This window comes from Notolepis coatsorum (assembly GCF_963971535.1).
Source record: "Notolepis coatsorum genome assembly, chromosome: 16".
Taxonomy (NCBI): domain Eukaryota; kingdom Metazoa; phylum Chordata; class Actinopteri; order Aulopiformes; family Paralepididae; genus Notolepis; species Notolepis coatsorum.
In genome coordinates this window covers 8,336,817-8,352,644 of record NC_140180.1, presented here as the reverse complement: position 1 = coordinate 8,352,644, position 15,828 = coordinate 8,336,817, and the positions used below count along the sequence as shown (strand labels likewise).

The 15,828-nt window shown below is 46.8% G+C and overlaps 1 protein-coding gene across 1 annotated transcript in view; it reads right to left on the bottom strand.

Moving 5' to 3' along the window:
- Positions 1 to 15,828, bottom strand: part of LOC311242533 (uncharacterized protein) — a 133,286-nt gene that overhangs the window by 8,074 nt on the left and 109,384 nt on the right. Inside the window, exons 7-12 of the mRNA XM_084331491.1 lie at positions 13,358 to 13,437; positions 13,020 to 13,108; positions 9,624 to 9,791; positions 8,126 to 9,389; positions 6,072 to 6,226; positions 5,490 to 5,631 (exon numbers count right to left, since the gene is read on the bottom strand). Of these exons, the coding sequence (XP_084187617.1) occupies positions 5,490 to 5,631; positions 6,072 to 6,226; positions 8,126 to 9,389; positions 9,624 to 9,791; positions 13,020 to 13,108; positions 13,358 to 13,437 (1,898 nt within the window). The remainder of the gene's footprint in view (positions 1 to 5,489; positions 5,632 to 6,071; positions 6,227 to 8,125; positions 9,390 to 9,623; positions 9,792 to 13,019; positions 13,109 to 13,357; positions 13,438 to 15,828) is intronic.

Sequence of the window (15,828 nt, the reverse complement as noted above, 5' to 3'; positions counted from 1 at the left end):
TTTAAATAAAATGTCTGGGACCACATTGACCGGATAACTTAATCATATCTTAAGAAGGAAAAGATTAGAAAATGATTAAAAGATCATTCAAAAAAAGATCACTGTCTGTTCAACAACTGGATTTAAAGACTTGAAACATCTTTCAAAAAGGCTGGTAAAGTTGTGCATCAATCACAACCGACAGACAAAAAAAATAAAACAGGTACCGGTATGTTCTTTGCAGGATTATATATATATAATATAATATAAACTGGACTTTTGAAGAAGTCTTTATTCATCATGCAGTGACACACACACATGCAACATTTTTTTGGGTCGCCGACGAAATTGAGTCTCTGCGCTTGACCCATCCCGTCGTCCTTCCCCCCCAAGGGCAGCCGGGAGCAGATAGGATTTATACATTTTATAACCTGTATAAAACTTTGTGGAAAGCTTGTTAAGACTTTAAAGCTCGTTAAACCCTGGCATTTCTAGACACATATTTGAGACAACATGCGAGGGCCATTTAATTTACGGGCACTTCAGCAAACTTCAAAACAAACGTTTGGATTGCATTTACAATGTTTACAAGGATGAGGTCACTCAACAGTTGGCAAATGCATCTTTCATTGCCTGTGTGGACAGATGAGACCACGGATGTGTCCTACAAGTCAGGAGGAGATCAAGGAGGATAAGAGGAGGACAATCAACATGGCTACAATCCTGAAGGAGGCTTGCGACACCGTGTCGAGTCACGTGGAGGAGAAGTCCATTAAAGGCTCGTTCCGACCGCCTCCAGCCAAGTGCCAATGGCACGGCTACATTCACTTAATTTCCGATGTAGAGGAGCGTACGCAGTGCCTCGCGTTGTGGCTGCGTACTTGTGGTCTCTAACTACACACCCTCAAGACCCCTACACTCGGCATCTTCTGGCCGCCTCAGACCCACTCCTATCCGAGCTCCGGGAGGGTCATCAAAGAGAAGTCGCCTATTCTCAGTTCTTGCCCCACAATGGTGGAATGAACTACCCACCCCAGTTAGGACAGCAGCCGAAACCTGTCCAATCTTTCGCCGTCGACTAAAGACGCACTTCTTCAACCATTATCTTAAATAAAAAATAAAAGAAAGAAAGAAATCCAACCCTAACTAACCTTACTGTCATGCACAACATGTCCTAATAAACTAACCTACACTGTAGCACTCAACACTTTGATGAACATTGTTACTCAGCTGATAGAGTTGTGCCCTTCCTGATGACTTGTCGTACAGAACTTCTTTGGATAAAAGCTAAATGACTAAATGTAAATGTACGCCCCTCTACATCGTGTACCTCGTGGCTGCAGACGCTTCTTTACATCGTGTACCTCGTCTCTGCGTTACGCTCCCCTACATCGTGTACCTCGTGGCTGTGTTTGTTACGCTCCTCTACATTGCGTACCTCATGGCTGTGTTTGTTACGCTCCTCTACATCGTGTACCTCGTGGCTGTGTTTGTTACGCTCCTCTACATCGTGTACCTCGTGGCTGTGTTTGTTACGCTCCTCTACATCGTGTACCTCGTGGCTGTGTTTGTTACGCTCCTCTACATCGTGTACCTCGTGGCTGTGTTTGTTACGCTCCTCTACATCGTGTACCTCGTGGCTGCGTTTGTTACGCTCCTCTACATCGTGTACCTCGTGGCTGCGTTTGTTACGCTCCTCTACATCGTGTACCTCATGGCTGTGTTTGTTACGCTCCTCTACATCGTGTACCTCATGGCTGCGTTTGTTACGCTCCTCTACATCGTGTACCTCGTGGCTGCGTTTGTTACGCTCCTCTACATCGTGTACCTCGTGGCTGTGTTTGTTACGCTCCTCTACATCGTGTACCTCGTGGCTGTGTTTGTTACGCTCCTCTACATCGTGTACCTCGTGGCTGTGTTTGTTACGCTCCTCTACATCGTGTACCTCGTGGCTGTGTTTGTTACGCTCCTCTACATCGTGTACCTCGTGGCTGTGTTTGTTACGCTCCTCTACATCGTGTACCTCATGGCTGTGTTTGTTACGCTCCTCTACATCGTGTACCTCGTGGCTGTGTTTGTTACGCTCCTCTACATCGTGTACCTCGTGGCTGTGTTTGTTACGCTCCTCTACATCGTGTACCTCATGGCTGTGTTTGTTACGCTCCTCTACATCGTGTACCTCATGGCTGCAGACGCTTCTTTACATCGTGTACCTCGTGGCTGTGTTTGTTACGCTCCTCTACATCGTGTACCTCGTGGCTGCGTTTGTTACGCTCCTCTACATCGTGTACCTCGTGGCTGTGTTTGTTACGCTCCTCTACATCGTGTACCTCGTGGCTGTGTTTGTTACGCTCCTCTACATCGTGTACCTCGTGGCTGCAGACGCTTCTTTACATCGTGTACCTCGTGGCTGCAGACGCTTCTTTACATCGCGTACCTCGTGGCTGCAGACGCTTCTTTACATCGTGTACCTCGTGGCTGCAGACGCTTCTTTACATCGTGTACCTCGTGGCTGCAGACGCTTCTTTACATCGTGTACCTCGTGGCTGCAGACGCTTCTTTACATCGCGTACCTCGTGGCTGCAGACGCTTCTTTACATCGTGTACCTCGTGGCTGCAGACGCTTCTTTACATCGCGTACCTCGTGGCTGCAGACGCTTCTTTACATCGTGTACCTCGTGGCTGCAGACGCTCCTCTACATCGTGTACCTCGTGGCTGCAGACGCTTCTTTACATCGTGTACCTCGTGGCTGCAGACGCTTCTTTACATCGTGTACCTCGTGGCTGCAGACGCTTCTTTACATCGTGTACCTCGTGGCTGCAGACGCTCCTCTACATCGGAGATTAATTGAAAGCAGCCGCTCTGCTAGACTTGGTGGGAACAAACCATAAGAGTGACCAATTGATTGCACACTTTTCCCCCCAAGTTTTGTGAAATGGTTTCCAGAGGCTGAGCTGGAATGTGCCGTTAGAAACTGAGGCCGATAACAAAATAAGGCGAAGCTGAAAACGGAGCCGAGTCCGTTCAGGAAAAGGAGCTCCGGGAGGGCCTCGCCTGAGACCGTGACACATCGCAGGGTTCCCACAGACATTGAAAAATTAAATCCAAGGACTTTTAAGTACGTTTCCAAGCACTATTTATCATTTACAAGGATGTCACTCGAAGGATACAATTCACTTTTAAATGCTGTTTCTTTTAAGCATCTTCTTGGCCTGCTTGCCAGCTAGAGCAAGCTAGAGCATCACACGCGAAGAAATGAGGAAAAGCAGTTGGAGCGCGCGAGACAGCGACTCGTCAGATCTTATTAAAAAATTTCTTGATTCAGAACAATTTGATCATGGATGAACAAAACATTCAATGCGAATGGTTGATTTGAATTTCAAGGACTTTTTAAGCACCTCGTTAAAAATGGAATTCCAGGCCTGACATCGTCATCACAACACCGACCACAAGCAGGCGCTGGATCCCAGAGAAACCTCTCCACTCCCAAGAGAATGAAGACATTCGCACAGAAACCTTTGCTTTTGCTCTTACTCATAGTATATATATATTCAGATTAAAATACTTCCGCCAGATTCTTTATTCTCGAGGTACATACAGTGTGCAAAACTGCCTGCCAATCAGAAGCAGAGAAATATTTAGTATTTTTTCTTTACCCAGCTGGAAGCTGCCAGTACCTCTGGGAGTCTCTGGGAAACCGTTGTTGCACGTCGCCAGGCGGCCTGAAAGGTGATGTAGAGCTTCACTCTATTTCAGCGGTTCTCAAACTACGGGTCGCGACCCAAAGTGGGGTCGTGTGTAGGTGACAGTGTCATTGGCAGGTAAAATAAAATACAAATGTAATAAATTTCTTTTTTAATGTTCTGGTGACATATTTGAGCTAAATATGCCTAGTTTTTTATAAATGTGTACTGATAACATTTTCTAATAAATATGCACAATCAAGTTCCAACAAGTTGTGCTTTTATTTTGATATTCCATAATTCCACGTTGAAATTACACGATACATTAACTCTTTCAGTGCCACTCACAAGATTTCTCAGGTTTTTTTATAGGTGGTTGCGTGCCACTCACGAGATTTCTCGGAATTATTATAATTTTTTTTTTTTTGCGATCTGAAAAATTATTGCATCACCGAGCCTACCCGAGTATAGCCGAGCTGCGCCGGTGATCACTGTGGAAAAAAGCGCCCCCTGTCGTCTCCCAGATGACATAAGTGATTTTGGAATGGACTCAATGAAAATTAATGGGGAAAAAAATCCGGTACTCCACATTTTCCAGTTCACTGATCCAGCCGGGGTTACCACAGTTCATTCTGGAGCCTCAGAGCCCCGCGGATCATGGAGATCTACTGTGTCGCGTTGGATCCATACACGTATTGATTTTTTCGAATGGTGATCAGGAATTGGAATATACCAGTTGGATACCATCTGATGTCAGGTAAGGACTCTATGTTATCAGTGGTAGGATAATCGGAGTAAGTTTGATGAAGTTATAAGCTGTTTTGTGAAATGTCTTCTTTCGGTTTCACTGTAAAACTCCGTGAGGAAATCAACGGAGCGATTATCAGTGCGCGGCCGTAATGTGCTTGCGCGCACGTATAATATTGATCATCTAGCGTTTATTTGAAAACGATTCAAAAGGCCGACGAATATCAACGTTGTGGAATATTCCACTAAAAGACGATTTTCATAGAATGCTCCAGAATGAGCTGTTTTTTATATCAAAACGGGGGCTTTTCTAACTGCTCTGAAATGGAAACGACGCGATAAAAAAAAAATCTGTCTTCACAGCACTGACTGGAAAATAGTCTTTGATAATGCGATGGGCAGATTAGACACATAGCCATAATTTAAAACATAGATTAGGCGATATTAACGTTAACATTGGCGCCGATGGTGGCATTCAAGCGGTAAAACGGAAAACCAGGCGTGGCACTGAAAGAGTTAAGTGTGGGGTCGCCAAAAAAAAAAAAAATCCTAAATAAAATGGGGTCGTGGTATAAAAAAGTTTGAGAACCCCTGCGTCTATTTCAACTGGACAGGTGAGGTCACTCTTGCTCATTTCTTGGAAATTGCCTACCCCACCTTTAACTTCACTGACGTGTTGAGCTGAAACCTTCACATGTGCAGAGTGAAGATTTAAGATTCAAAAGATTTATTTGTCACGTACATACACAAGACATGTAGTGAAATTAAGGTGGCCATGCCCGCCTCGATTGTGCAAAAATACAAATAGTAAAATATAATAATAAAATAAAATAGAGAATAAAATACAATACACTGCTAAGCTTAAGAATTAAGGTAAAGTACTATATACTAATGTACAGTTATGTTTCTTAATGTTAATATTTGTTGTAGTGTGTGTGTGTGTGTGAGAGAGTGCAAGTGAGGATGTGTGGTATGTGTGTGTGACGTTCATGTGTGTTCAACTCGGACCAGCGAGACTAACTGTACGACACAATGTGATACGAGACAAAACTGAAACGTCTCTAAACCATCGGTTTTACCTCCGCTGTCTCCCTGCGCCACTGGCTTCCTGGGTATGACGGGTTTAACGGCGATTGGCGGATTCGGAGAAGGCTTCACACCCATTGGCTGTGGTAGGGGAGACTTGATGCTGGTTGGCTGGGCTGATGGCTCAGAGGCGGGCTAAATTAAGAAAAAGATGAAAGAGAAGCACCGTTTAGTAACGTTCACATTTGACCAGACTCACCCTGTCCACCCTCTCTGCGACATTAACTGTAACACATGGATTATATAATATGACCTTTTAATGCAGAACACAGTTCAGTCCGTCACAAGAGTAGGAGTAGGTCACAGCAGGTCACAGTGTGTCACAGCAGGTGGGTCAGAGCAGGTCACAGTGTGTCACAGCAGGTCACAGCAGGTCAGAGCAGGTCACAGTGTGTCACAGCAGGTCACAGCAGGTCAGAGCAGGTCACAGTGTGTCACAGCAGGTCACAGCAGGTCAGAGCAGGGCACAGTGTGTCACAGCAGGTCAGAGCAGGTCAGAGCAGGGCACAGTGTGTCACAGCAGGTCAGAGCAGGGCACAGTGTGTCACAGCAGGTGGGTCAGAGCGGGTCAGTACCTCTGGATTGTCCTCCTCAGACACACCACGACGGAGAACCGACGTCTTCCTCAGCCGAACCCCAAACGGACTCTGCGGGTTCCCCGCCTGTAGAACCGGCGCTTCTGCACTACAGGGGGGAGCAGGGACGGCGGCTCCGCTGGCCGGTGGTTGGACTGTAGAGGTCAGAGGTCAGAGAAGTGGTCTTTATTTTTTTTTACTATCAATGAACCACTTTATTACCTTTATAGTCTAGGTATAGCTTCTATCCGCAGGCCGCGTCTATGCCAAATACAACGCAGTTCGGTTTCCGGGTTCCTCTGATTGGCCACTAAGCCCACGTGACCACGCCTAGCACGCCCCCCCTTATCGCCCGCTGCCGCGCTGTGAAGCGGAAGAGCCAGCGAGGCGACGCGAGGCGGTGGTTTCAGCAGCAGCGGCCGTCTTCTTCCGAGGCGGCTCGTTCTTATTAATCCCTAATGTCATGTATGTTGTGTATGTCATAAATGTCGATATGAATTGAAAATGGGGGACCCTGATGTAAACAAGACGAAAGTCTTTCTCTGGTCTGCATCCCCTTAACAATTGTGTGTATTGCGCCGTACTGTATTTTGTACCCATTCTGCAATCTGTTAAATAAAGTTTTCATTCATTCATTCATTCATTTCTCCAAAGAGAACACAGTTTCTTGAGTCTGGCGTTGTTGTACTTTATCTATTTAGTGTTACTTTTGGGAGTAGTGGGGGAGAAATGAATGAATGAAAACTTTATTTAACAGATTGCAGAATGGGTACAATACAGTACGGCTCAATACACACAATTGTTAAGGGGATGCAGACCAGAGAAAGACTTTAGTCTTGTTTACATCAGGGTCCCCTATTTTCAATTCATATCGACATTTATGACATACACAACATACATGACATTAGGGATTAATAAGAACGAGCCGCCTCGGAAGAAGACGGCCGCTGCTGCTGAAACCACCGCCTTGCGTCGCCTCGCTGGCTCTTCCGCTTCACAGCGCGGCAGCGGGCGATAAGGGGGGCGTGCTAGGCGTGGTCACGTGGGCTTAGTGGCCAATCAGAGGAACCCGGAAACCGAACTGCGTTGTATTTGGCATAGACGCCCCCAGGCCATCAGGATGCTCAATGACAATAACACTATGTAACAACAACCCATCATCTAAACTCACCGCACACACATCCACACGTACACACTCACTTTAAACAAACACTCACCTTACCACTCACTTTAGACACTTTAACACACTTTATATTTATCTATTATTAAAGAGATTTGCACTACATTCATACCTCATTTGCACCTTACCCTACGTTTTGTACCTCATTTCATCTCTGCATTGTACCTCACTGTTACTCATTTTACTCTGTATTGTATATATATATGTTTATTACATGGCGTTTTCACATTCGCCTAAATGCTTGATTGTGATTGGTCAATAGCGCTCGTCAGAGGTCCGTTATTACTCGATAACGGACCTCTGCCGAGCAATAATGACCGCTGTGCGCAGCTGTAGCAATCAAGCCCACTGACATCAGTGCAATCAGTCCACACACCTGCCGGCGATAATAATCACTTTATTTGGGCTGACAGCGGACGGAGCCACAGAACAACTGCGTCTGCATTTGATCTCGTCTTGTCGATGGTGTCAAATGAATTAGGTATATTGTTAGTAAGTTAGCCATGTAATAAGCGGGATAATGTATAGCTATACTCTGTCATTGTCGCAAAATAATTGACCTTCTCTACGTTTAAAACACCTCGGCGAGGCGCCTCTGTGTTCTAAACTCCGTGTCGGTCAATTATTTTGCGACAATGACCTCGTAGCACTAGCTATACATTACCCCTTACATATTGACTGAACATTCCTTTACTTACTTTCTACTTACTTCTTAATATTTTTTTTTATTTTTTTTTTTTACTTTCTTTTTACTGTATGTAGCACACTCTCAGGGGCTCATACAGAAACAAGCATTTCATTATAAAGTATTCTGTATTTTGTTGTGACAAATAATAAACAAACTTGAAACATGAGCTAATATGGCTTCCTTTACCCTCTGCAGGTTTGGCGAAGGTGGTGTGGGGTTTGGCCGTCGGCGTTAGAGTCTTAGGTGTCTTTGGACTCAGCGCGACTTCTTCTACCGGAGTGGAGTTCAGCGCCTCTCCTTCAGCCAAGGAGGCCCCAGGCCATGCGGTGGAGGGAGGAGCGGATGAAGAGAGAGAGGGAGGAGGGGAGGATGAAGAGGAGGGTGGTGGAGACAGAGGGGCGGCAGTGAACTGGACTGAACCACTGGACACCTGCTCGGCCTGCTTTTCTTCTTCTGTGGTAGTCGCAAGACTAGAGGTCTGGTTTCCTGCCTTTTCTTCTTCGGTGGTAGCTGCTGGACCGGAGGTCTGGTTTCCAGCTTTTTCGTCTTCTTCTATGGCGGCTGACTGAGAATAGGACCCTTCCGTGCTGGCAACCCCGCAGGATGACTGGTTTCCGGCGTCTTCTATGGTGGTCGGAGAACTCCACTCTTTTCCGGCTTCTTTTTCTTCTTCTTCTTCTACGGCGCCCGCTCTACCTGACGGCGGCTCACCGGCTTCCTCTGCGGACGGGTCCGAGCTCGCTCCGGTATCTCCACTGGCTGAACCGAGAACAACGCTCTCTTCGTCGTCCACTGGCATCTGGACCTCGCCGTGGACCGGAGATTCTGGGAGGACAGGGGAGGAGGAGGCGAACTCTCGATTCACGTCCGGATGATCTAATCCTACGTGGACGCTACGATCGACGTCCAGCGGGACTACTACGTCTGCTACGCTCGCTTGGTCTATCTGGTTCCTGGGGTCTGTCCCCTCTAGTTCGTCTATCTCTAGACCCTCGTCCGCTCCCTCTGTGTCTCCTGCGTCGGCGTGGCTGGGGGTCGAGGCCTCTGGCTGCTCCATCGCCGCGGTGAACGGCTGGACATGCGGCTCGACGGAGAGCTGGGTTTGTTCTATGTGTTGCGCTTCTACCACTGGGTTGGACAGCACGTTGACGACCGGGGAGACGGGATCTAACCCTACCTCCTCTCCCAGCGTGCCATCCAGCCCCTCGTCGGCTTCCTGCGCCAGCCAGGCCGTCTCCATGGTTACCTCCGATACATTAGAACCAGAGACTATCACCTCCTCCCCTCTCTCCTCCTCGACTCTCTTCTCCTCTCCTTTCTCCTCCTCGACTATCACCTCCTCCCCTCTCTCCTCCTCGACTATCACCTCCTCTCCTTTCTCCTCCTCGACTATCACCTCCTCCCCTCTCTCCTCCTCGACTATCACCTCCTCGACTATCACCTCCTCCCCTCTCTCCTCCTCGACTCTCTCCTCCTCTCCTTTCTCCTCATCGACTCTCTTCTCTCCTTTCTCCTCCTCGACTTTCTCCTCTTCCCCCCTCTCCTCCTCACCTCTCACCTCCTCCCCCCTCTCCTCCTCTTCTCTCCCCTCCTCCCCTCTCGCCTCCTCTCTCTCCTCTGTTCTCTCATCCTCTGCTTTCTCCTCTCTTCTCTCCTCCTCCAGAGCCTCCGCTGCCTCCTCTACTCTCCCCTCCTCCTTCTCTCTCTTCTCCTGTCCCTCTTCCTCCAGCCCAGCCTCCTTCTCCAGCTCTATCGCCTCCTCCTCTCCTTCACTCTCTCCTTCAGTGATGTGATGTTCTTCTCCTTTGCTGTGGTATTCATGTCCAACCTCTTGTGCCTCTTCGTTCTCTCCCTGAGAGCGAGGAGAGGGGAGAAGAGGGGAGGAGAGAAGAGAAGAGGAGAGGAGAGGAGAGGAGAGGAGAGGAGAGGAGGGGAGAGGAGAGGAGAGGAGAGGAGAGGAGAAGAGAGGAGAGGAGAGGAGAAGAGAGGAGAGGAGAGGAGAGGAGAGGAGAGGAGAGGAGAATCATCACAATGTTGTGAAAATAATTATCAGTACTTTTCTCATTACCTTTATTAAAATTAAATAAATAGTTTTGTTGAGGATGGGACCAGTTGGTATAGAAACTGTAAATGTCTGGTCGCGACTTGAGACCTTTCTGTTGGTGTTCACTATCAGTATGACTGTAATATAGTGTGTCCTCCAATTATGTTCTCACAAAAACAAACCTCTACAATCAGACCCACAGGGAGGTAAGGGAAAATTGGCGAGTCCATGAAAAAAATTGATTTAATCTAGAAATATATATTATCGGGAATCATACCGTTCTATATAGGCTATACACACACACACACACACACACACACACACACACACACACACACACACACACACACACACACACACACACACACACGTAACATCTTCTGTCTCCCTAGCTCTCACATTCACCAACACACACACATACACTCCTCTCTCTCTTCCCTTCTACACACACACACACACACACACACACACACACACACACACACGCACACACACACACACACACCTCCTCCTCCTCTCTCTCTTCCCTCCTACCTCACACACACACCCACACCCACACACACACACACACACACACACACACACACACACACACACACACACAGGCCTGGTCCTCGTCTCTCTCTCACCAACTCTTTTCCATGTCAAATCTAAGTCAAGCGTCACTTGGGTTCCTGCCAAGAAGCAGTTCCCTCCCTCCTCCAGTGATTTGTCCGGTTATTAAGTCTGACGTGACGTATCTTCACGTCCACCGCGCTCCGCTTCAGACAGCGGGAGATACCAGGAGCACACTCCCTAAACAGTTTCTTTATGACTCAGATCTATTAAAACAACAAGAGACAAGACAGAGGCATGTTGAAGAGACCAGAGCCTCAGCCAACGCAGGAAGCTTGGCCCCGGTAACTGTTTATTGGAAGGTCGATATACGTCACAACTTAACCCTTTCACTGCCACACTACAGAAGGTTAACCCTTTACTATCACACTACAGACGGTTACCGTCGGTAGTGTGATAGTAAAGGGTTAACCTTCTGTAGTGTGGCAGTGAAAGGGTTAACCTGCTGTTGTGTGACAGTGAAAGGGTTAACCTCCTGTGTATTGTCGCAGTGAAAGGGTTAGCCGCTTGGTAGTGCAGCGGTGAAAGGGTTAACAACTGAATTTTGTTGTAGCCTAGTTTAGGAACTCAGCGGACATTTCGCTCGTCACCAACGCATGAGACACCGGTATCGAATCCGGCTGTCAGCGTTGCCTCCGGCTTGGGCCGGCCGTCATACTAACTCAATTGGCAGAGTCAGCGGGTGGGAAGTCGATGGGTGGTAATCTGGACATTGTAAACAGCGACTCCTACAGGTCGGTTGGGGCGCCTGCACAGCAGAGACAGTAAAATGGCGGGGGCAGTGTGAGCCTCCTACACGTTACTCCTCGCCAAATGAGAGTCCGCGCTGGCAGGTGAAAAGATGCGACTGGCTGCCTACACATGTATCGGAGGGGACATGCGATGGGCTTCTATCCTCCCTACAACCGGCCAGTGGGGGGCACATGCGAGCAACGATCAAGACAGGGGAGGGGAGAATTGGCACGGCTAAATTGGGATGGGAGAAAAATAGAAAAAGAGGAGAAAAAAAAAGTGGATCAAAAAAACATTACAACGTTTCTAGGTAACATTACGGCGTTGCTAGGTAACATTACAACGTTTCTATTTCTAGGTAACGTGTTAAGTGTCCAAACTGGCCACGAGAACCCGAACCAGAACATCGCAGAAAGCCTGATCATTTTATGTGGAAATATTGCAGGGATTTGGTCAAATTTGCAAGCAGTTGCAAATATTGCAGGATTTGGTTGAATTCACGCTAATTCTTGAGACGGCGGAGGATAGTGAGTTAAACTAGAGAGTTGAAACGACTTCTTTTGTTCTATCGTAAAAATATCATACTTTCACCTCAGCAACATTGCTAAAATCCGTCACTGCCTCTCCCCCCCTGCTGCTGAATCCCTCATACACGCCTTCATCTCCTCCCGCCTGGACTACTGCAACTCCCTCCTCACTGGCATCACCTCCCGCTCCCTCCATAAACTGCAAATGGTCCAAAACTCAGCCGCCCGCCTCCTCAATAACACCCGGTCCCGTGAACACATCACTCCTGTCCTCCACTCTCTTCACTGGCTCCCAATCAAACACAGCATAAACTTTAAAACACTACTCCTCACCTTCAAAGCCCTCCACAGCCTGGCCCCCCCATACCTGACTGATCTCCTTCTTCCCTACAGCCCCACCCGTTCCCTCCGGTCCTCCTCCACTGCCTCCCTCACTGTCCCGACATCCAAACTCAAAAACTTTGGTGATCGGGCCTTCTCTCGCACTGCACCCCGACTCTGGAACTCCCTCCCCCAGTCCATCAGAGACTCCCCTACACTCTCCACCTTCAAAGCTCGCCTCAAAACCCACCTGTTCTCCCTTGCCTTCAACCCCCCCCACCCATAACCCCCCCCCCTCCAACCCAATTGATGTCTGTCTCCTGTCTTTTTGTGCTATCTCATGCTGTGTTCCCTGTTCCCCCCATGGTCTCATGTTCCTTTTGTTTTTGTTTCTTTGTTGTTTCTTTGTTTTTGTTTCTTTGTTTTTACTTTGCTCCCGACTATTGTCAGCGACTTCGGGTCATTGAGAAGCGCTATATAAATTAAATTAATTATTATTATTATTATTATTATTATTATTATTATTATTATTATTATTATTATTATTATTATTATTATTATTATTATTATTATTATTATTATTATTATTATTATTATTATTATCTTTTATTGATTATGTGATACCACATATATTATGTGATATATGACTGATGTATACTGAATGTTTCATATTTGTATGTGTATATCTGTGCGGACCCCAGGAAGACTAGTCAACACGTTGGTGATGACTAATGGGGATCCTAATAAACATAAACATAAACATGTGTTTATTAAAAGCGGCACGCGGGAGCGAGAGGCCATTGTTCGCGTGACGCCTCTTCAACATCCGAGCGACACTCACATCCTGCAGGCTGGATCCTTCCTGTTCTCCCACACTGCTCACGGCCAGACAGGAAGGGGCGGGCCCAGCCACAGGAACCACCTCCTCTTCTGGGGTGGCGGGGGGTGAGGAGAGGGGCAGGGAGCCAGAGGGAGGGGCTTCTAGACTGAGCTCCTCCCCCTCTCCCCTCCCCCTCTCCTCCCCTTCTCCTCTCTCCCTCTCCTCCTCCTCTCTCTTCTCCTCTGTCTCCTCCTCCAGTCGTAGGATCGCCCCGTCTGACTCCAGCCCCGGGGAGGAGGAGATGAGAGGAGACTTCAGAGAGCTGAGCACCTCCCGTAAGAAGGAGCTCTCCTCCTCACCGTCCTCCACTACGACCTTGTCCTCCACTCCTCCATCCTGCAGGTCCTCTCTCTGGCCAGCGGGGGCCTCTGCGGGGTCCCTGTGAGAAGAACACACAAATATATATACTATATAGGCAATATAGGTCAAACATATATACTAGTGGTCATAGACCTAGATATACTAGAAGTCATATAGACATATACTAGAGGTCATATAGACATAATATACTAGAGGTCAAATATATACTATACAGGTAATATAGGTAATAAAATATGAGAGAGAAATTACTTTTCAGTTCAGTACTCTCCACTGTCCGGTTCAGCACCACGGACAGTAGTTCACAGCCCTCTGTGCCCAATTTACTTTAGTTTTCATTTGTGTTGATTTTATGGGGATAACGCTAACCAGTGCCAAGTGAATGGGACAGGCTGAGACTCGAGAATAGTAATAATATATAACAGGTTTTTATCCAAAGCGCTTTACAACTTATGCCTCACATTCACCCAATCACTCACACACCGACGGCGGAGGCGACCATGCAAGGTGCCGACCTGCTCACCGGGAGGCACTTAGGGGTTAAGTTTCTTGCTCAACAGACACACGCTGCCAGGAGGAGCCGGACTCAAACCGAGAACCTTCTGATTACCAGACGATTTCTCTTGTTGCCACTGCCTCTCACTCTTTTTTTCTCTCTTTCTCTCTCTTTCTCTCTTTCTCTCTCTCTCTCTCTCTCTCTCCATATCTGTGTATGTTCTGTATCTTCCCATTTAACCAATCATTGTAAATAATTTTTCAGTAGCAAAACTAACTGGATAGTTGATGATGATAATAGTTCAGTTCATTAGATATATTAGAGATATATAATATACATGATTAGATTAGATTCAAATGTATTGTCATTATACAGCACAGGTACAGTACAACTGTACTACATACTATTTGAACAAGCGATAGGAAAGGGTAGCTGAGGGTAAGAGAAGAGAGAAGTGAGCTAATGTTGATTTATTAGGTCTCGTATGGGACAAGACAAACAAAGTATCAGTTTCATCTCCACATGTGGTATAACTCAAGTTCTTCGCCAAAAATACTTCATGTCTTGATTTACATGCGCTGCAACCTACATTACCATAACAAAAACATGGACCGGTATGTGACCATCATCCCTTATAGTCTGACATTAATATTCACAGGAAGGGGTCGCGGCCGACAGGATACAGAGATGACCGTACCAGATGTGTCAGATGTCTGTTTACTCCATTACACCCCGTAGGCTATATGTTGAATAAAGAATAATCTGTCAATTGTGTCGTGGGTCTTCAATGCAAACACAAGAAAGACTGACCAAGAGAGGGCTGGAGATTAGTAACATGAGCTACAGTAGAAATTAAGTAGCAAGCCTGTTTTTGACTAATCACTCGGTAAACCCTTGCAAATCGCCTCAAAACGGGGTTGTGTTGAGATTGCCACTTTCAGTTTATTCTCAATGTTCAACTTTGGATATGTATTTTGTTTTGATGGGAGGCGACGGCAGAACAGCCAATCTCACATAGAGAGGATGCAAAACGGTCCCGCCCACAGCTCCCTCTGACCAATGAGAGGGTGGTCCTTCTCCAACGGTTGACTCTGAAGTAATTTTCTTTTACATTTGTACTCCTATTATTTGATCAGGGACAGTGCATATCAATCAACAGTTACACATTTATAAATTAATACAAATAAAAAAACGGTAAATATGCCAACATTAGCAGGGTTGCTAGTTTTCAGTTGTAGTGACTCCTGGGCTCGATGTTTAAGCCAGAACATCTACTGTTCCTCTTCCTCTGTACTGAACGTGACAGGTGGTGTCGCAATACATGTCTCTCTGATCCAGTAATATTTGGTAGGGCTGGGGAATTAATCAAGTTTCAAGTTCAATTAAATGAACACGCCAACATTTGGGGAAATTAGCTTACCGTCTTCTCCAGAGAGAGAGAGAGACAAGAAGATAGATATTAGTTTCCTCTCTGTACGCTCAGTAGAAAGCTATCTGGCTGCACGTTAGCCTAGCTTAGCACAATTAATGGAAGCGGACAGTGGCGGTTAGCCTAGGCATTGTCCAACTAACACCTCTCCCCTGAAGGCTAACCGGCACTGTCTGCTTCCATTCATTGTGCTAAGCTAGGCTAACATGCAGCCAGATAGCTTTCTACTGAACGCACAGAGAGGAAACTGGTATCTATCTTCTTGTCTCTCTCTGGAGAAGACGGTAAGCTAATTTCCCAAAATGTTGGTGTGTTCTTTAAGGGATAGCTTTGAGTTTTTGGGCACTTGCCTTGTCAAGCATAGTTAACTTGATACCATATCGACAGCAGCAGGGAGTCCCCCCCCACCCCAGCAGTATTGTCTATCTGTATGTCATGTATGTCATATGTCCTGATGAATTGAAAATGGGGGACCCTGATGTAAACAAGACGAAAGTCTTTCTCTGGTCTGCATCCCCTTAACAATT